We start from the raw sequence: 22,963 nt of genomic DNA on the forward strand, positions 1-22,963 counted from the left end.
TGGTCTCACCTCCTTTTACACCCCAACGCCGTTAAGTTTATTTACAGCAAACCCTCCCCCCCCCCAAAAAAAAATAATTAAAAGAAGGCGTGTTTCTTTAAGTTTAAAGGAGATTCCAAACACCAATGTTCACGTCTATTACCTCCAGTTTTGAGATATATGTATCCCCATAAAAATAATTCACTTTTTTCACTTCATTTCACACTGCTCCCCCCTCCCCCTAAGTGAATTTTCCCGCAAAAAGTACCTGTTTGTTTAATAGTAAAGGATCTTCTAAATACCAATTATCGCGACTCTAACTTCTTCAGTTTTTTATTTATGTGTCCACATGAAAGGAATTCAACTCCTTTACACTCCCGCCCCCAAAAATTGTTTCCCCTCAAAACGCGTGTTTCTTTACTTTTAAAGCAGATTGCAAATATCAAATTTCACGTCTAATAACATCTTAATTTTTGGGATATCAGTAGCCTAATTAAAAGGATTCAACACCATTTTCAGTCACTTTTACCCCCTCTCCACACAAGTGGTATTTCCGAAAACTAAAAATACACGTTTCTTTATGTTTAATAGAGATAAAAAATACCATTTTTCACTTCTGTAACATGTTAAGTTTTTAGATTTACCGCAAAAGTTCTCATTTAAAAATTTCACCCCTTTTGAATTCCCCTTAAGTGGAGTTTCCAAAAACAAATCACCTATGTTTCTTTACATTTACAGGAGATTCCAAACACCCACTTTTTACGTCTGTAACATTTTACGTTTCCAAGATATTCTGTAGATATAGTCTTTCAAAAATTCACCCCAATTTGTCACTCCTATTTAACCGCCATTAATTTGAATTTCCAAAAACTAAAAAAATACGTGTTTCTTTATTTTTAAAGGAGATCCCTTATACAAATTTTCAGTTCTGTAATATCTTCCGTTTCTGAGATATATGTATCCTCATTAAAGGCATTCAACCCATTTTTCACCCTTTTACACCCCTCCTATTGGGATTTACAGGAAACAAAAAAATACGCGTTTCTTTATTTTTAGAGGAGATTCTAACTACCAATTGTTACATCTGTAAATTTTTAAAATTTTCATATGTAGATACACTCATTCTAAAAATTCACACCCCTTTTCACCCCCCCCCCATTATTGGATTTTCCAAAAACGAAAAATACCTGTTTCTTTATTATTTTTAAGTAGATCCCAAATACCAATTTTCAGGTCTGTAATATCTTCAGGTTCTGAAATATAATTAGCCTCATTAAAGGTATTTAACATATTTTCACCCTTTTCCACCCTTCCTATTGGGATTTTCCGAAAAGAAAAATATACGTGTTTCTTTATTTTTAAAGGAGATTCTAAATACTAATTTTTACATCTATAAACTTTAAAAGTTTTGTTATATATATAGATACACTAATTTTAGAAATTCACCCCTTCTTACCCCCCATTAATTGGATTTTCCAAAAACAAAAAAATACGTGGTTCTTTATTATTAAAGGAGATACAAAACACCAATTTTCAGGTCTGTGACATCTTCAGTTTCTGAGATATAAGTATCCTCATTAAATGCATTCAACCCTTTTTTCACCCCTTTCCTCCTTTCCTATTAGGATTTTCAGAAAACAAAAAAATAAGTGTTTCTTTATTTTTAATGAAGATTCTAAATACCAATTTTTACATCTGTAAACTTTCAACGTTTTGAGATATATATAGATTATTACAATGGGGTCGCCACTCCCAAAGTGATTTATGAATGACTGATAAATGCTATGAAATGATAATGGAGAGTGTTACTGGAATGAAAGATGACAGGGAAAACCGGACTATCCGGAGAAAAACCTGTCCCACCTCCGCTTTGTCCAGCACAAATCTCACATGACGTGACCGGGATTTGAACCACGGTATCCAGCGGTGAGAGGCCGACGTGCTGCCGTCTGAGCCACGGAGGCTCTCTTCTTTAGTAATACATATTATATGAGTATAAAAACTGACTAATATTCCTTGTGAATGTTGGTAAAAATAATAACTAACCTGCCATACTTAGGATCACCCACCAGAAGTTCAGGTGCTCGATACCACCTCGTAGCAACGTAATCCGTGTAGTTATCCCCAGGGAAGATGAGACAGCGAGCAAAACCAAAATCGCACAATTTCACTACACCTAAACGCGACACTAGGACATTCTCAGGCTTCACATCACGATGTACGATCTGAAAGCAAATAAAACACATTGCATCGTATTATTAACTTATACATTAAACTAACAGAATGTTAACATAATGTGTGGCGGTGAAAAGGAAGCAGTTTTGAATGAACTGATGGGAACTTTCATTTATTTGGCTGTATGAAATTTTATTATGTAATTTGACATGAAATCCGCCTCTGTGGTGCAGTGGTTAGTGTGATTAGCTGCCACCCCCGGAGGCCCTGGTTCGATTCCCGGCTCTGCCACGAAATTTGAAAAGTGGTAGGAGGGCTGGAACGGAGTCTGCTCAGCTTCGGGAGGTTAACTGAGTAGAGGGGGTTCGATTGCCTCCTCAGCCATCCTCGAAGTGGTTTTCCTTGGTTTCCCACTTCTCCTCCAGGCAAATGCCGGGATGGTACCTAACTTGAGGCCACGGCCGCTTCCTTCCTTCTTCCATGTCTATCCCATCCCATCGCCCCATCCGCCGACAAGGCCCCTGCTCAGCATTGCAGGTGAGGCCGTCTGGGCGAGGTACTGGTCATTCTCCCCAGTTGTATCACCCGACCCAAAGTCTCACGCTCCAGGACACTGCCCTTGAGGCGGTAGAGATGGGATCCCTCGCTGAGTCCGAGGGAAAAGCCAAACCTGGAGGGTAAGCAGATTAAGTAAGTAATTTGACACGATAGAAAATCCATTTGTTGATATGGTATAAACATTTTATTCGTTTGGATTTCACTTTCGGACATCTAGAACATTTAAAACTGGGCGAGTTGGCCGTGCGCGTAGAGGCGCGCGGCTGTGAGCTTGCATCCGGGAGATAGTAGGTTCGAATCCCACTATCGGCAGCCCTGAAAATGGTTTTCCGTGGTTTCCCATTTTCACACCAGGCAAATGCTGGGGCTGTACCTTACTTAAGGCCACGGCCGCTTCCTTCCAACTCCTAGGCCTTTCCTATCCCATCGTCGCCATAAGACCTATCTGTGTCGGTGCGACGTAAAGCCCCTAGCAAAAAAAAAAAAAAAGAACATTTAAAATTGACTGTTTTAAAAACTCGTATTCATTTTATTGTATCTAAATTGTCATTTTATCTGTGGATTTCAACATCGCCATTTTGGTCACTGTAATGTATAACATCCTATATGGAAACATGCAGTTCTGGAAACGCGTTTCCTTTTCTCAGGGGCGTATTCTACGCGCTACCGGGGCTACCGGCGGTAGCCCAAGAAAATTACATTAAAAATAAATGATACTTTATTACAGTTTCAACAGAGCATTGAAACAATCGGTTTCTTTTTTTTTTTTTTTTTTTTTGCGTCGCACCGACACAGATATGTCTTATGGCGACGATAAACAATCGTGACATTCATGCCCATTCTTCTTTATCAAAAGAAATGATGGTTAGTAGATAGTGAACGTGGTAATTCTGTTGAAATCGCGACCGGAGAGCGGCAGCCTTACGGCCCTCTACCTCTCTCTCAGCACTGAAAGCGTCAGACTCGTTGGCTGAAAGGTCAACGTACTGGCCTTCAGTTCAGAGGGTCCCGGGTTCGGTTCCCGGTCGGGTCGGGGATTTTAACCTTCATTGGTTAATTCCAGTGGCCCGGGGGCTGGGTGTTTGTGCTGTCCCCAACATCCCTGCAATTCACACACCGCACATAACACTATCCTCCACCACACTAACACGCAGTTACCTACACATGGCAGATGCCGCCCACCCCCATCGGAGGGTCTGCCTTACAAGGGCTGCACTCTGCTAGAAATAGCCTCACGAAATTATTATAGCACTGAAAGCGAGCCAGTTGCCGCTACAGCTAGCAGTTTCTTCTTTCTTTCTTAATCTGTTTACCCTCCAGGTTTGCTTTTTCCCTCGGACTCAGCGAGGGATCCCACCTCTACCGCCTCAAGGGCAGTGTCCTGGAGCGTGAGACATGGGGTCGGGGGATCCAACTGGGGAGAATGACCAGTACCTCGCCCAGGCGGCCTCACCTGCTGTGCTCAACGGGGGTCCTTGGTGGGAGATGGGAAGATTGGAAAGGATAGGCAAGGAAGAGGGAAGGAATCGGCCGTGGCCTTAAGTTAGTTACCATCACGGCATTTGCCCGGAGGAGAAGAGGGAAACCACGGAAAACCACTTCCAGGATGGCTGAGGTGGGAATCGAACCCGGGCCTCAACAGTAAATAGCCTACAATGAATTTACATTATCGCTTGCATACATGTGAATATGTTTCAATATTATTGATTTGTGATTTGTTTAAGTATGCTGAATAATTTTCACTTATAGTGTCTTATTTTAACTGAGCCTGCTTTGGTATTGTGATAAGATGATGGAACAAACACCTGTGGGGACTTTAAATACCAATGACTGTATAATAGCCGTCGACCATACAGCGACAAAGCTCAAATGATGAATTTGACAAGGCCTACGCCTAAACTGCATTGTTTGTGTGCCGACGTGAAGGAAAACAGTATACACGTCATTTCACATCACCTACATGTGATAGATGGAATTGGTTGTCTGGTAGTTCTAATCTGTCTAAACTGTATTGTTGGCTATGATGTTATTTAGTCGTGAAGATAGTCATGGAAATATGAACTCTTTTTGCACAGCAGTTCAAAAATATGATAAATCGAAGGCTCACATTTCCAGTAGCATGAATTTTGCAAACTTTGCTAATACACGAATAGATTTACAAGTCGATAATCAACTTGCTCTGCACACTGACCAACAAAATGCTCTGGTAAAAAAAAAAAAAAAAAAAAAAAAAAAAGTGAAATTTTACTACTCATTTGATTTTTCGCAGAAATAAGTCCATGAAATTATTTCCGCCATATATTAACAGACTAAACCAAGTGATTTCTGAAGTACTTAAATTGGGCAACATCAATTGTGACAATACCAGCAACCTGAGTATCTGTAAAAAGAAGAAGATAAAGTCATATTGACGTTCAACGCAGACATGAGAACGTTTATGCGGTTTGGCATTAATGTCAACTGAAAAGTCCTTTCTTCAGAAAGTTTGCAAGCGGCCCAACTACAACTACAACTATCCTATCATCAAGGAATTTTCATCTCGACTTCACATATAAATAAATATTTTTATAAAATGTAAATTAATGTTTTGTGTATTACTAGGCTGAGGGGTAGCCGAGATGTTCAGACCAGTATACGCCACTGACTTCTAGAATATATTGTTCCCACGTCAGCAAGAAAGAAGAACGTCGTGAGTGCTTAAAAATAAGTGAAATTGTAATTGGTGAATGCTAAATCCAAGGGTGAATTCTGCGTTTTGATTGGTTTCCTGTTATAATTGCACCATTTCCTTTTCTGGATCTTCCCTGCTCCTTCGGTAGGAGCGACGTAGCGTCCGCGTCTTTATTGTCTGACCAGGTTAGCGAGCGGTCGTGCTCGCGCCAAGCTCTCTCCTTCATAGGATCCTGGCTACCTCAGGGTAAGCACAGTTCATTCTTTCATGTTTGATTAACTCAACTTTAAATGTAACATTTTCTTTAAGTATGCAGGAGTTCGCTCTTGGATCCAGCGTCCATCGGAAATTTTACGTCACAATGACTTAGCTTTTCAGCTAAGATTATTCTTATCTTCTTGGAGGCAAACTTTATTTTAAAAAAACCTTTTCGCTTATGTTAATTTAACTGATTTATCTGGTTTGCCGTCTTGTAATTTCGTTTACCCTAACCCAAGTAATCGTTTCTTTGAGTCATCAACATGAATGTTTCAGCGATGGCCCAGGTTTCCTTTGTCGCTGAGTTGATGTAAAATGTAATTATGATTTTGGTTTGTATAGAATGGGAGTAGCCCTCAGGTTAATTGATGCGTATCTTCGGAATAGGTTTTCGATATGTTTAAATTTACTGCCGAAGAAATTGTAACTTATGGCTATTTTAGCGTAATGCGCATGTCTCAAGGTACATTCATTCAAAATACATTCATTTGTTTCATTCCGATTATGTGATTCCGGTTATAGTTCTGTTTAAAATAATTCTTGAATTTTGAATATATTATTAATCTTAAAATAAATGTTCTCCTAGGGAAATTACCTTCTTAGAATCTTTATCCATGAAATTCTACGCTCCGGGTGAGTTGGCCGTGCGCGTAGAGGCGCGCGGCTGTGATCTTGCATCCGGGAGATAGGGGGTTCGAATCCCACTGTCGGCAGCCCTGAAGATGGTTTTCCGTGGTTTTCCATTTTCACACCATGCAAATGCTGGGGCTGTACCTTAATTAAGGCCACGGCCGCTTCCTTCCAACTCCTAGGCCATTCCTAACCCATCGTCGCCATAAGACCTATCTGTGTCGGTGCGACGTAAAGCCCCTAGCAAAAAAAAAAATTCTACGTTCCATTTTCTTCCATGCCGCTTCCCACATCCTATCCCTAGTTGTCGTTCTTCCTACCTTGTTTCGAAATTTCATGTTACGATGTGTTTCAACTATTTCAGGTTTATTTTCATGTTTTAAATGTCTTCCTCTTTTTGTCTAATGTGATGGAGTAGAGTAGTTAGCTCTACGCCCGACCACCTTTGCCCCCAGGAATTAAACTGGTACTCATTTTTGGTGTAGGTTGAGTGAACCTCCGGGCCATATGCACCTCCGCAAGTGGAAATCTTGTTTCTTAAATTTTACGACTTCCTGACGGGGAATCGAACCCACGTCCTTCTGGCCGTTACCGCCTCGGCCAGGCAGCCCCTAATGTAATGTGTAAGAGAATTAAATACAGTTCATTACATGGCACCACTGGCATATCTGGTTAAATTAGATCAGGGGTTTTCAATTTGTAAGAGGTAGAGGGCCACAGTGAAAACCTTAGGCAGCACTTTTATCACAGGCCAATTTTCGTAAGATTCCGCAAATAGAACAGAGGTACTAGTATGAAATAATATCCATAGTTCAACTGATATGAAAGTTTAATCATTTTAATTGCTTAAAACACTATTTTACAATCTTATAAAAGAGTGGAACTAAAAAATAAACACTATTATACCCAGGACAAATGAATTTGAAAGAGCACAAAGGAATGTAAATTCATTAAAATTGACAAATTACAAAAAGGAAAAAAACTGAATCAAACTGAAATTAATAATGTAGTCAAAAACAAGCCTTAAAGAAGGACAATTCAGTGGGAATAGTGTGAAGGGAACGATGTAAGAACCTACAATACCAGCGATGCACTTCCAGGAGTACTTCCCTGAAAATGTATTTGAGTGTACAGCACTGTGTACCAGCCAGTGCTATCATGAGAGAAGAATTGGAACAGCTTCTTACATCAATGAAAATTAAAGTATTTCTTGGTATTCATTGCATAATATGTTGCATAAAATGTCCACAGTGAGGTTGGCACGGATCCAATAGGCATTTTTATAATGCTTAAGACCTAGCTCTTGCATTTGTGAGAGCTCATTTTCCGGCGAAGTTCGTATTTTCATTTTTTAAATCAAGTAATCTATTCCGACCAAATTAGTTATTGAAAACAGTAATATCGTCGCTCCACCGGTAAAACGTATATTCCACAATGTTCTTTCTATTCATTATTCTTCTTCTTAAGACTGGTCACGCCTCCCAGCCACGTATGGATATGCAATCCATCAGAACATATGTTGTTGTGTTCATTTTCCTATGCCCATGTGTAAAGGAAAATTAACGTTACAGTACCCTACTGTAGGAATGTATGTTTGCATTACGTATTTACGCACTCCTAGTGTATAATGCATGTCAGGTTCATTTTCGTTTACTCTTCGGCATAGGAAAACGAACACAACGGATATTGTTCTGATGGACTGCATATCTATATGTGGCTGGGAGGCGTGACCAGTCTTAAGGAGAATAATGGATAGGAAGAGCTTTGTGGAATACAACGTTTTACCGGTGGAGCGACGAAATTAAAGAATGAATTAGTTCTGACTTGGGTATACAACGATATTTTTAAAAAAATTGTAAATTTTCTTGACATTTTGTAAAACAATGTTTTAAAAAACCCTCGCGGGCCGCCATTTGGAAAACCCTGGATTAGATGATATGTTAGTAACTACAGGCTGGGTTGTCATCATCTCCATCTCCACTTAACATTCTTCTGCATGGTCTTAGGACGTAGCGAAACGTTTCATTTCGAACATCATCTATCACCACTATTATAGTAAAATAAATTAAATAGCCATTAAATGAATTGAATTGAATTTATTGATAATGATGATATACATGCCACTGAGGCTGAAAAGCCCCTTTATGTATCGTCTACTTATAACACAATACAAGTTTATGAATATACTAACTACATTTTATAATATTAAAATATTAAATTAAACATTAAACTTAAAAATTAAAATACAGATACCAATTCCAATAAAATTAAAACATAAATCATATAAGAAGTAATAAAGTATATCATTCGATTTTTTAATATTTTAGGCTACAAGAATCTCAGGAATATAAGAAACAGAAACAATTTTCTTAGAAATATACATTTTTCTTATTATTAGACACAAGAATACCTGATCTCAGCCCCTTGCGTACTCCTCCAGGAAGATAGATGTTAAGGACTGCTTTAGTTGGGTACAGTTCCTGTCATTTGCGAAACGGTGAAGATTAAAGACATTGAAGATACGGGATGCAATGCAAACAAAAGATTTGTTAAATTTAGTGGTACGATGAAGGGGAATTTGAAGGGTAGTTTTTGTAAACCTATTATCTCTGTTATGTACTGACTCCATAGATTTAAATGCATTATATAGGTAGGGTGGGGTCTTCAGTTTGAGAATTTTGTGCGTAGCAACGGCTACTGAGATTTCCCGACGTTCATGTAGTTTCAACCATTGCAGCTGTATGTAATAGGGTGTTATGTGTTCATCACGCCTGGCATTTGTCACGTAACGAACACATGTGTTTTGCACCCTCTGTAGTTGTATGTTCAAAGTTTCAGATAAGTCGTTGTATACGACCGATCCATAGTCAATTATGGGGAATATAAGACTTTGAACAAGTAGTTTCCGCATAAAAGGTGGTGTACATGACACGTTACGTTTCAAAATATGCATGGATGACACAACTTTTCTGATCACATTTGACGTATGATCAGACCAGGATACGGTTCTGTCGAAAATGAGTCCTAGATTGTTAACGGTGTCACTATAATGGATATCTGAATCTAGAATCTTTATTGGTGGGAGGGATTTGAGGTCAACAGTTTTCAGGAGTTTTGAGTAACCTCTGCAAATAAGCTGGGTCTTAGCCACATTTAATTGGAGGTTATGATTTGCGCTCCATTCTATCAATCGAGAGATATCATGGTTGAAATGCATTATACAAGAAGGTGCGTTAGTGGGACTGAAGTGGAAGTAAGCTTTTAAGTCATCAGCATACATGTGAAAAGTACTACTTTTAAAGACTTCAGAAATGTCATTAATATAAATAGAAAAACATAAAGGACCGAGGACTGATCCTTGTGGTAAGCCACAGTTTACTGATTCCCAGATAGAGGATCGCCCGTCAACAAACGTAACTCTTTGTGATCTACATGATAGATATGATTCAAACCAAGACAGAGCACTCTGCGAGAAACCAGTTGACTTCAACTTTGCAAGAAACAACTCATGATTAACTTAGTCAAATGCCTTAGAGAAATCAAAGAGACATAAGATAGTAAGCTGCCTCTTATCGATGGCCGCGCGTATATAGTCCGTAACTCTCAGCAGAGCCGTAGTAGTACTATGGCCTTTCTTGAAGCCAGATTGGTAGGGATTTAGGATGTGATATTTAGACAGATATTCACATATCTGCTCATGAACAATTCTTTCTAATGCCTTACTAAGTGCACAGAGGATACTGATAAGCCTAAAATCACTACAGACTGTTGGGATTTTCTTTTTGGGCACAGGACGTACATTGGCACGCTTCCATTCTGAGGGATACACTCCATTCTGTAGAGAGAAGTCAAATAAATGCACAAGGGCAGGAAGAAATATGTCAATGCAATTAGAAAACATGGATATTGAGATATTATCTGAACCTTTAGCTTTAGTTCGAATTGATCTGACTGCTTTTTCTACCTGTGAAGGGTGTACGTACATGAAATAGAATTTATCTCTGTTACTTGGAGTGACAGATCTATAATGTTTGGTAGTTTCTGATACTTCCGGAGAGTTGAAGTTAGAGACTGATGCCATATAATATTCACTTAATTCGGATGGAGTAACAGGCATCTGGCTATCTTGAGAATGACTGACTCCAATACCAAGTGATTTTGCAGCACCCCAAAAAGCTGAGGTGCTCTTACAGTTACGGAAGATGTTGTACGTATACTTCACTTTAGCGTTTCTAATGACTTGTTTTGTCTCATTACGCAAGACCCTGAATTGCTCGTAATCATCTGGAAGTTTTGTTTTAATAAGTTTCTTCCTAGCTCTGTCCCGTTTACTTATCAATTCCTTAATACGCTTATTGAACCATGGTGTTGACTGGTGTTTTACGAGAATTCTTTTTGGGGGTGCATGCTTCTCATAAAGAAAAAGTACAAAGCTGTTGAAGAGAGAGACTTTTTTATCTATGTCATTAGACTGGAAAAACACATTCCAGGGTAGTAATTCAGCGTCAGCACGAAACTTGTGTACGTCAAATTTACTGAAGTCTCGAACAAGAATTGTTTTCGGAATTTGTTTTGGCGTGGATAAATTGAATACAGCATATAGCAAATCATGACCAGAAAAACCGGCAGCTGGTTCCTGTCCGTATTCTACTACCAACTCATTGCAGTTGGATGAGATTATGTCAAGAGTGCTATCGGAAGTGGCAGTATGAAAGGTTGGATTGAATGGAAGGCAGCCGAGGTTACAAGCGTTGAGCACATCGCGTATGTTATTGCTTTCAAACGTCCCAGTTCCGAAACGAGCATTAACATCGCCCACAACGAATACATATTTATAATTCATAACATGAGAATACATATCGTTCAAGAATGTATCCATGAACCCTACTTTTGGTGGACGATATATACTGTACAAGCGAAAAGAATTTTAGTGTCTGAAAGGGCTATATCAAGGATTATGTACTCAGGTTTCTTACTGTACTCTCCAGGAGATTTGCTAAGTACACTAAATTTTATGCTGTTCTTCAAGTAAACTGCAACACCACCAGCGGCTCTGTTTATTCTGTCATTACGAAAAATATTATACCCATCGAGACAGACGGCAGAATCTGGTACTGAAGGTTTGAGAAATGTTTCACTTACTGCAATAATATCAAACGAACTCTTGCCAAAAATGTGCCGGAACTCAGATATATGGGAGGAGTCAACAAGAGACTGAGAATTGATATGAATGACCTTAAGATTTCTTGTGTTTCTCACACTAACACCGTGTAGTAAGTCAGATAAGACACACTCATTACTTGTCATGAGTACAATATAGTACAAATGCAGAGGAAACTTGACATAATTCCTTAAATTCATGTTGAGGAGCATAGAGACGAGGATTTCAGATCAAAGTTACGTAAAAATAGTCATATAAACGACATAGTATCATGAATTAACGATTACTTGCATAAAGTAGCCTATCTTGTAACGAGAAAAAGTAGTTACACAATAGTACATTATGCAACAAGCCTATAATGGCAGTCCTTAAGACACGAGTATGTTTATAAAACGAGCGAAGCCAGTTTTATAATTTCCATACCAGTGTCTTAATTACCATTATAGGCGAGTTGCACACGATTGTTTATGCTCGACGATAATTATAAATCTATTTTTTAAACATTCATACATTTCGTCGAAATGTCGCTTGAAGGTTATCATGTGTCTGTCTGTTAGGTCATCAGCCCAGAGGCTGGTTGGATCCTCAAATACCACCACCAAAGGTTATGCGGTTATAAGGAAACCCCAAAAACCAATGGCAGCACCAAAATGAGGCGTACTAAGCAAGATGAGGAGTGAGGTAGTTTGCCATTGCTTTCTTCACTGGGTCAGAAAGTACTATTGCAGCACGACTGACCCTATGAGCAGCGCCTTTCATAACACGCAGATGCACTAGTCATGCTCCGAATGCCATTACTCAGCACTACCCATACCCCAGCAACCTCCACATTGTCACAGCCATGGATGTTGACTGGGACTTGGGTGGAAGCTACACTTTACCCTGGGCTGTGCAAGGTTATCATAACCTAGCTTTATTTAAAATAAAAATTGTTTATTGTACAGTTAGTGAAGTGAATTTGCGGGAATGTGCCGCGTGGATGTGGAATATTGGAAGTAGAAGGTGCATTGATATTAATCTGTGTGTCGGACATGTTTGATTTTGGAAACAAGTGCGAAACTAGTGCGTTGAGCGTAGGTGTGGTGCTATCCTTACCTAATTGGTCAAACAGTTGTATCATAATGAAAATCTGAACTCTGATTGGTGGAGAACCTGTATCATAATGAAAATCTGAATTCTGATTGGTGGAGAACCTGCATCAAAATGAAACTTGAACTACATATAATGAGCCTCATAAAGATTCAGTCTTCTGGCATATAATATTTATATTTCGGCATCGTCGACCATAAAGATTATTAAAGGACCTCGCCATAGGCCGCCCGGAATGATACAACCTTAACTATAATAACGCTTGTTAACAAGTTAGACAAAGAGTAACATCCCCTGTTGTTGGTAGCAGCTGTAATTTGCTGTATGAATATTGTGAACCGTGATGCATACTCTTGGGCAGTCTCAAACTGAATGAAACCCACGTACGACCGTGTAATGTATGTCGTTCTTAAAGGGAACGTAGGGGTTTCAAGAAACCAGAGAAATACTAAATTACCGATAATCCATACTCACATTATTAGCATGGCAGAAGTCGATGCCCCGGATGACCTGGAAGATGTATTTGCGACTCGTTTCGTCTCCCAGACCACTGACATTTTCCTCTAGTTCTTCCAGCACGGTGTGATCCATAAACTCGAACACCAGGTAGAACCGCCGCTTACGCCGGAACACTTCGATCAGGTTCACTAGGTTGTCATGCCGCAGTTTCTATGAAATAAAAGGACCAAGGTTTATATAAATAATAATAGTGATTAATGTGAGATTGGGGTGAGTCAGTATTGTGTTACATTTTCAACCCATGTAAATAATGTAATTTTATTGTATAAGTTTTTCACAAACTGAAATCATCATCTTCTTCTACCGCTTTTCCCACACCTTGTGGGGTCGCGGGTACGAACTGTGTGGCACATGTTGATTTGGCCCTGTTTACGGTCGGATGCCCTTCCTGACGCCAACCCTATGTGGAGGGATGTAATCACTATTGCGGATGTGGTGTGTGAGTATTGGGAGAAACACAAAGAACCAGTTTCCGAGCCGGAAGAAATAATTACGCGCGATTAAAATCCTCGACCCAGTCGAGAATCGAATCCGGGACCCTCTGAACCGAAGGTTTCATCGCTGACCATTCAGCCAAGGAGTCGGGAAATTCAGAGACTTAAAAAAAAATCCACAGCCTGTTTCCAGTCATTCAACCGGGTCAGGAATGGAATAAATGAAGCCCCCATCTAGCGAAGAGGGTAAGAATGGTGCCGGTTGCTGAAGCCTGTCGCACTCCCCTGGGGCAATGATTAATGACTGACAGATTAAATGAAATGATGGTGGAAAGTGTTGCTGGAATGAAAGATGACAGGGAAAACCGGAGCACCCGGATAAAATCCTGTCACCCCTCCGCTTTGTCCAGCACAAATATCACATTGAGTGGCCGGGATTCGAACCACGGAACCCAGCGGTGAGAGGCCGGCGAGCTGCCGCCTGAGCCACGGAGGCTCTATTCACAGACTGAGCAAACAAAACCAAACCCCATGGCACTACAGCCGCTGCTCAGCCCGAAGAGCTGCAGATTACGAGGTGTCGTGTGGTCAGCACGACGAATCCTCTCGGCCGGTATTCTTGGCTTTCTAGACCGGGGCCGGTATCTCACCGTCAGATAGCTCCTCAATTCTAATCACGTAGGCTGAGTGGACCTCGAACCAGCCCTCAGGTCCAGGTAAAAATCCTTGACCTGGCCGGGAATCGAACCCGGGGCCTCCGGGTAAGAGGCAGGCACCCTACCCCTACACCACGGGGCCGGCTGCAGATTGAAAAGTAATAATTATTGTAATCACCCCATGAATCTCATACAGTTAGTGATCTGTTCAGTTCGGTGTATTACATTAGCGGCTATGTAATAATTTGCATGCAATGAATTGATGCATTAAATTAGTGAAATTATAAGAAAATATTATTTTTACGTAAAAGGCACAGCAGTAAAAGGTCAGCACTGCACGATTAGGAAACAATGTTATATTCGGGAGATTTTGTAACATCTGATGTGTAATATTTGTAATATTACCATAAACTAAATACAGTACTGCTACTTGACCTTCTGTACCGCCCGGCAGTATTTAAACACAGAATAAGTTTGATGACATCGGTGTTCGATTAAATCAACAGGAGAGAAAATCTCTCTAAAACTAGCCCAACAAGTAGAGGTCAGTTATACAATGCGCGACGATAATTACTAATGCTTCGTCTTTACAAGTGCACAAGTTTTCTATCCTCGGAGTGCTAAGGGTAGAATACATTTTACCGGGCGAGTTGGCCGTGCGGTCAGGAGCGCGCGGCTGTGAGCTTGCATCCGGGAGATAGTGGGTTCGAATCTCACTGTCGGCAGCCCTGAAGATGGTTTTCCGTGGTTTCCCATTTAATACCAGGCAAATGCTGGGGCTGTGCCTTAATTAAGGTCACTGCCTCTTCCTTCCAACCCCTAGGCCTTTCCTATCCCACCGTCGCCATAAGACCTATCTGTGACGGTGCGACGTAAAGCCACTAGCAAAAAAGAAAATTTAGATGCAATTACATGACGTTTTTCCAAGGACTGAATTGCTTCTTGCCTTTTGTTGGATAAAATTACCAGTTGCGAAGGCTAAACATTTGATGTTAATTTTATCTTTAACTAGCTTGCCAATTTTAATCCCTTTTGTTTCCTTTTCCCAGGTTCGGACTACTTTCTCTAGCACAAGATTGAACAGTAATGGAGAAAAGCCATTTCCGTGTCTGACCCCTGTCTTAATATCGAAAGGTTCAGAAATTTCACCTAAGAATTTAACTTTTATGGTGGTATCAGTCAGTGTCTGTCTGATCTAATTTCTTGTTTTCTTATCCACTCTTAAACTCTTCCAGCACATCAAAAGGTGTTTATATATCTAAAGAATTATATGTATTTTTGAAGTCTATAAAACTGACACCGTTTTTGTTATTATTATTATTATTATTATTATTATTACTATTATTATTGCCATTGATGCTTTCACGGCCCGCACTTATAGAAATGATACTGTATAGGCTTTTGGGTTTATGCCGTGTCAAGAAAATAAGGTGAAATTCTTTACGTTTCGCAGAGAAGGCTCCCCGGACTCGGCATGTCATATATTACGTACACATGTTATGTGACCCTCTTAGACCGATTCTGATGGTTCAGTCAGCTTCCGCTTCGAACGCTAGCGCTGTGCCGCGTCCGGGGAACCATCTGGTGACGAATGAACGTACCATTTCCACTTCTCTTATAACGTCTAAATTTCAAAAGCTCATTGTTTAAGAAGCCTTTCACGTGGACAGTCGAGATTTTCTTCTGGTGACGCAGAGCACAGTTCTCTGTGAAACGTAAAGAATTTCACCTTATTTCATTGACACGGTATAAGCCCAAAAGCCTATAGAGTATCATGTCTATTAATCCTATTATTATTATTATTATTATTATTATTATTATTATTATTATTATTATTATTATTATTGTGTTGTGTCATGTTACGGTATATTTATTATACCCTAACAACATCTTCTAAAAGTATTTTTTTACAGAACTGAGCTACAACTTTTTAAATACAAACATCGGTTTACTTTTGTACAATAAAAATGCGTGTGCCAGTGCTACACGCTATTATTAGACTAAGGCTATACAATAACCATTATATTTTAGTCAACTGTTATTTTCATTTACATAACAGGAAAATCCATGGAAGCAATACAATATATTCGTTTAACATGTACAAGTACAACAACAACAACAGAACAAAAAAACGAACCCGTGGCACAGTAGCTCATTAAGGGTCCTGGCATGTAAGATAACTGCTGCCCTACCAAATGACCTGCAGATCCTGGAGTATCACGCGGTGAACTTGACGACATTATCAGCCGTATTGCTTTGCTTTCACTACCGGCACAGCTGTCTCTCATATGAGGCAGCTCCTCATTCCAGGATTAAAATCCTGGGATTGACCGGAAATCGAACTCAGGAACTCCGGATGAGATGAAGGGACGCTTCCTCTACATCACGAGGTTGCCATAATATGCACAAGTACTGTGAAATAAGGATCATCGTACATTGTTCATATACAATTAGTATGATTTCGATACTAGTCCTAAAAATGAGACAACAATCAGGACTACAGAACGTGAAAGAAGGCATGTCGATGAGTATCTAATCTAATCTAATACATGAAATACTTAAACACTGTAGACAGAGACGCATTTGTCCGACTCGTTGGCTGAATGGTCAACGTACTGACCTACGGTTCAGAGGGTCCCGGGTTCGATTCCAGGCCGGGTCGGGGATTTTAATCGCTTCTGATTAATTCTTCTGGCTCGGGGACTGGGTGTATGTGCCCTCTCCACATCATATTCAGACAACACACTACACTACCAACCATCACAGAAACACGCAATAGTGATTACATCCCTCCATATAGGGTTGTGTCAGGAAGGGCATCCGGCCGTAAAACAGGGCTATATTCACATGTGCAATTCAGTTCGCACCCGCGACCCACAGGTGTGGGAAAGAGCGGTAGCAGAAGAAGAAGAAGAAGAAGAAGAAGAAGAAGAGACAGAGCCGTATTTAGGCATGAGAGGCAAAAATGAAGAGCTCTAATAGGAGTTTTGAGAATGCACGCGCACGACATACATAAATGACGGAATTTCCGTTCCGCTTATGCGAAAGCTGTCATTTATAATAAATACCACCACAGTGTCGTAACAGAACTCCCTCAGTTCTGCGTACGGGTTTCAAGATGACTTCCCGCTGAAACTAATTCAAACGGGCGGCGAATCGATGACACCTAGAGACAACAGCGTGCCCCTTGTAAACTTTTTGGAGGGACATCCCAATTTCCAACAACTGGCTTCAATGATTAGAAGCATGGAAATCAGCGGTTAAGGCGACACTCCGGAGATAAAAAGATATTTTACCTAATGCATGGACTCTCACGAAACTTTGTAGGAATGTCACCTATATAAAAGTAGAGATATTACGAACATGTATTTCATATAATTAATAATTTTTCCAAAATACATTTTTGTTTTTGAAATTTTAATTCCATTTTTCAAGAAATGTAATTAACATGTTAATGTAAATTCGTAATTAAGTAGTTAATACTTCCTTTAAAAGCACTACGTATCTATTTTTCTGTGCATAATCAATTACAGTAGAGACAATACGCGACACTCAGCGAGATATCGAGGGACAGCTATTAGAGCTCTCTCTAGCGGATTGACCTGAGAACTACTGATTCTGTCATTAGAGCACGTGTATTTGTGTGTGAAGTTTTTGGTGTTATTTATGCCTTTTCAGTGATTTGACATAATTAAATAGTAGCGTGTGTCATTCCTTGATATCTCCTCTCAACATGAGGGGAAAGGTATGTGCTGTGTTTGGCTGCAGTAACTATGAAGTAGAGAAGAATGCGCGGTCTTTCTTCAGTTCCCCTCGTGACAAGAAAATGTAAGTAATATTGTGTTTGCATATTGAACGCATGACCTTTGTGCCCTAAGATCATTATGCATAAATTGACAAAAATTAGAAGTTCGATTCTTGATGGCATGGATTTGACACGTGACGAGGGGGTGATTACCTTCGGTCCCACGCTCTGGGATACGTGACGTCAGTCGCACGTGTCAACAACGGAAGAATCTTAAGTCATTTTTGTGAACTACTTCAAAGCGCGTGTATATGGCGTGCCCCAAGCCAAGTCAAAAATATAGTGCCTATCAAAGGAGGTCATTTATCCCACAAATCGAACACGTATAAATTTTTAAATGTCCAAGAACACTACCGCCAGAAATGTAGCAAGTATGTAGTCACTTTCAAAACTCTTGTAATTACGGTTTAGTTAAGTCAGAAAATTTATAGAAATTTTCTTGGCGGCAAAGGGAGATACCCGAAGAGAGGGGGTAACTAGTATAAATATGAAGGGACGCCATGACGAAGTCTCCTTCTCCTGCATTTTATGGTACGAAGCGGACGATAAAGTGTTGAGCTGCTCTGTGAAATCAAACAACAAAAGTAGACTAAGTTCAACCGCAGATTTTAGCCATTGTGGCTGGGGTCTTGACTCCATGTGGAGATAGTTTCTTGAGTGGAAATAATTGTACCAGATAGGACGGTCAAAGTACTGAATAAATTCTCCGGTGATAATTAGAGTAATTCGTGTGCGGAAGCAATTACAGTCCATCGTGTGCGCTCAAAGAAAAAAGTGAAGGGCATTTCTTTTTTTATGCTTTATTCCAGGAAACCTGAAGAAATATAATAATCTGTAAAGCCAAAAATGTAAAAATAGCTAAATAAAAATGCCAGGGTCGCAGGTGAGCCCTATGACGAACACTGGTGTGACTACATAAGGTATGTGACTTTCCATCATACTACCTATTATATCTTGTGTCATGATCTCTAAATGTGTATTTGAATGGGGATATACGACGCAGTGGTCACCCCTATTAAGTTTTGTAAATGTTAGAATACGACTAAAAGAGTCATTTGTTTATTTTTCACTTGGATAAAATTTTTGAAGTCTTGCTAGTGCCGTATGATGTTGTAAAAAGTTATTGAATAGGGTTTCGAACTGATATCACGTCCAATGTAGATCGTCATTTCCGTCATTTACTGCCTATATTTTGTGATGTCAAATTAAGATGTTCATTCGGCGTAACATTTTTCTGTCTGTAATTTGACGTAAATAATATAAGAAATCCATGGTTACTCATTTTCAATCGAGTGGAAGCGCGCTGTCGGGTGAGAGTCTAGTGTGTTGAATCTGGTCACGGAGAGAAACGTTTTTCTAGGCCCATTTTAAACTGTGTCTGACTGGCAATAAAAAGATCTAGTAGAAATTTTCAGTCACTTTTCGTGAAAATCAAGTTATTAAATACGATATCCTTTTATGCGAAGTTGTTCATTATTGATGCATTGTGCGTATTAGTCGTCATGAATTCTAGTAAGGATTTTATTCCAGTTCTTTGTCGGTGATTGTTGCGAGTAGGGAAACAGAGGTTAGTTGTCGTGTGAGTCGAAATGAGATTTGTGGATCAGGTTAGAGACCTGTCATTGAAGCCGGGACATGGAAGCCCGATGAATATTTTATAATGTTGGGAATGGAAAGAAATATATAGAAATCCATAGCGGTATTAATTTGCGACGCGTATATTTATTGTGGGCATCTTGAAGCATAATCTGTTCATTTTGTTGGTTAGAATATCGTATTTGTTTAATTATGTCGGAGGAGTTTAAAAGGGAGCATTTTGAGAAGCCAGTCAGGTAGAATGAAACAGGTGTTACATGTCACTGCCAAGCGGACGAGGGTGAAACGCCGGCAGCTGATAGAGGGGTTCGCCGCAAGATAACGGGACACGCGTGGAATTGAGATTGTATTTCTCGGCCGGGGAGAACGTTAAATGTTGGATTTAGTTGAAATTTTCATCCGGTAATAACCTGAGTATTATTAGATACTGTAAATTTTGTTTAATTGGGGACGTAATGAACATTTGAAACCACGAACTTCGAATATAATGAACAAGAGTAACCAAATTCAGGGTTGTCCAAAATATAGAGCGATGGAAGTAATAATTGTTTGTCTGTGAGGGGTGCGCAAACTTTATAATATGTTATGACGAGATATGACATCGTAATTATATGGCGAGTTGCTTTTGGTTTGTACGTAGATTATTAGGGTATCCAAGTGTTAATAATGGCTAGGATTAGATAAAGATTTAAAGTGTCAGATCATGAGACAAGATATATAACTGGACATGAATTATGTAACAATTCTTTTCCAGATAATGGGAAGCAACAGATAAACATCGATAGGATTTTAAAAATTGTGAGATCACAATTGCGTAGAAATTTGTGAAGAAACCAGGGTCCGCGGAGATAGAATTTTTGTCCTTTAAGATTTCATTAAATCATTTAAATTTAATTATTAAATTCAGTGAAACCGCATTTTGAAATAACTTTAAATCAAGCGAATAACTTGGAGATGCATTCTGGAAATCTTAGTTTGTTTTCTGGGGAACATGTAAATGGTAACGTAACGATTAAGGGGACATATCCGAAGGAAATGGATTTTACTGCCACAAAGTTTGTGAGCATTGCTATTGTTGTAATTATTTAACTTTGATTGATTGAGCAGTGAATGTGCTGGGGATAGTAAAGTGGAAACTTTGGTCATCAACCGATGTAATTTAATTGTGTTTAGCCTTCAGCCTAGAAACTTGGATGGTCAGGGGGTCATCAACCTCAGTGACTTAGATTAGGGCCATATGCCATTGTAGCATCATTTTCCTTGCGGTCATCATCCACAATGACTTTAAAGTAACTTAGAAGTTTAGATGTCGGTCCATGACATAGACGCAGGTCACATCGATTCAATTAAGGGTCCATGTTGTATAACCACTGTGTGGCACACACCGATTGGACTGCCTTAATTATACCCAGAGTCCAGAGTTCGTGTTACGAGGGCTGGACCATAACGAATCACTATGATGGTACATGTGGTCTCACATGGAAGCCGAATTTAATGATTTCCAGACTTTCTTTTCTTTAATAAAATATGAGACAATGGTTTCTAGTAAGAATGCCCATCAGGCAGACACGTCAAAGGCTCACCAGTGTTCTAACCTTATATGTATAAAATGATTGTGGTGTCCAGTGGACACGTGTAATTTCAGTAATACCGTTGAGATATCAGAATGCTTCAGAATTTCCTGAATAAATTGGAATCTTTTAAACAGACCTTTCATTCAAAGTAAATAGATTAGAATTACTGAACCCTACCTTTACCTCAGCAAGTGACGAAGAACCCGATACGACCCAAGAGACAGATCTCATGAACTTTGCTGATATGTAAGAAAGGTAGGTATCCCTAAATATGGACCAAATGGTTCAATATATATTCTTCCAGTGAGAAAGAGATTTTTATAGTACTTCATAATCTTCTAACCTGCTCGACCCATATTTTAACTGTCTTAAAATATAATACGCATATTTTATTGTATAGTGCAGCAGTTAACCTTCAATACCGATATGTTGTTGTAGGTGTGATCTGTGCGTTTGGTTTAATTAAGGAAAATACATATGCACATGGGTGTGGCTGGTTGTGTTCCAAGTTACCCCATTTGGAATGCCGTACTGCGTTGTCAAGCACTGAAGAAAATTTGGATGACTTAAGAAATGTACATATTTTGTTGAAAAAATATGATGATGCAAATTTGCTTTACCCTAATATAATGGCATTATGGCAAGTATTGCTTATAGGGAAAGTTTGAATGTTTTTGAGGCTAAATTTTTAGATATTCTGTCTGTTAGTAGGCTTCAAGTTAAAAGGAAAATTGGTCAGCCCTTAAATGTAAATTTATTGAATCATGTGGCAAGGAATGTGCCGATATTTTTGTTGACAAGTGTTTTAATATGAAGATACAGTGCTTTTAAATGAGGAAAAAGAAAAATCTAGCCGTGGCCGTTCAGGCAGGAATTCTAAAGCTAAAAAAAAAAGTAAAGTAAAGTCCATTTCACATCTTGATTATATGTCTAATTTCAGTCTTTAAGTGATAACCTACCGGGCGAGTTGGCCGTGCGATCAGGGCCACGCGACTGTGAGCTTGCATCCGGGAGATAGTGGGTTCAAACCCCACTGTCGGCAGCCCTGAAGATGGTTTTCCGTGGTTTCCCATTTTCACACCAGGCAAATGCTGCGGCTGTACCTTAATTAAGGCCACGGCCGCTTCCTTCCCATTCCTAGGGCTTTCCTATCCCGTCGTCGTCAAAAGACCTATCTGTGTCGGTGCGACGTAAAGCAACTAGCAAAAAAAAAAAAAAAAGATAATTTGTTAAATAATTCTTCATTCATAGATCCAGAATTGCTTTAGCAACTTTGAAGTTAATATCTTAGTACCACTTTCTTTCTAGACGTAATTTATTTATCCATTTCCGTACATAAATTTCCATTGATATTTGAATTTAGCGCGAATTTTTAGGTCAAGCCACTAGGAGCGCCACTTGCGACTTGTCTCCCATTTTAACAAGGCTAAATCCGGAAGTGTCGCGTATTGTCTCTACTGTATTTGAGGAAAGTTATATAAGGAGATATGTCGTGCTAAAGTTTGTGTAATTTTTACGTTTTTACTTAAAAATCCCTACTACTGCACTAGAAAAAATTCTCCAATCAAAAATTCCATACGCAGGTTTCTTAATACAGCTGTGATACATACACCATACAAATTTTGTTACATTTGGCAGAATATTATGGGAGAAACTGGTATTTAAATGTAAAATTACAATTGGCAAACAAAGCATTATTACAGTGATAAATTGTTTGAATTTAGCGAAATAACTTCGTGACAAGAAAAAAGAAACTCAATCCTTTCAATTTCAGTAATTAAAAAATTCACCAAAGTGACCAAAATATCGATGTTTATCTCCGGAGTGTCGCCTTACCGGAACATGAGAATTTCCACTC

The 22,963-nt window shown here is 39.4% G+C and overlaps 1 protein-coding gene across 1 annotated transcript in view; it reads right to left on the minus strand.

Annotated features, from left to right (window-relative positions):
* Positions 1 to 22,963, minus strand: part of LOC136857169 (cyclin-dependent kinase-like 2) — a 327,482-nt gene that overhangs the window by 138,917 nt on the left and 165,602 nt on the right. The window contains exons 3-4 of the mRNA XM_067135607.2: positions 12,996 to 13,190; positions 2,026 to 2,204 (exon numbers count right to left, since the gene is read on the minus strand). Coding sequence (XP_066991708.2) covers positions 2,026 to 2,204; positions 12,996 to 13,190 — 374 coding nt within the window. The remainder of the gene's footprint in view (positions 1 to 2,025; positions 2,205 to 12,995; positions 13,191 to 22,963) is intronic.

This window comes from Anabrus simplex, chromosome 1 (genome assembly GCF_040414725.1).
Source record: "Anabrus simplex isolate iqAnaSimp1 chromosome 1, ASM4041472v1, whole genome shotgun sequence".
Classification (NCBI taxonomy): Eukaryota; Metazoa; Arthropoda; class Insecta; order Orthoptera; family Tettigoniidae; genus Anabrus; species Anabrus simplex.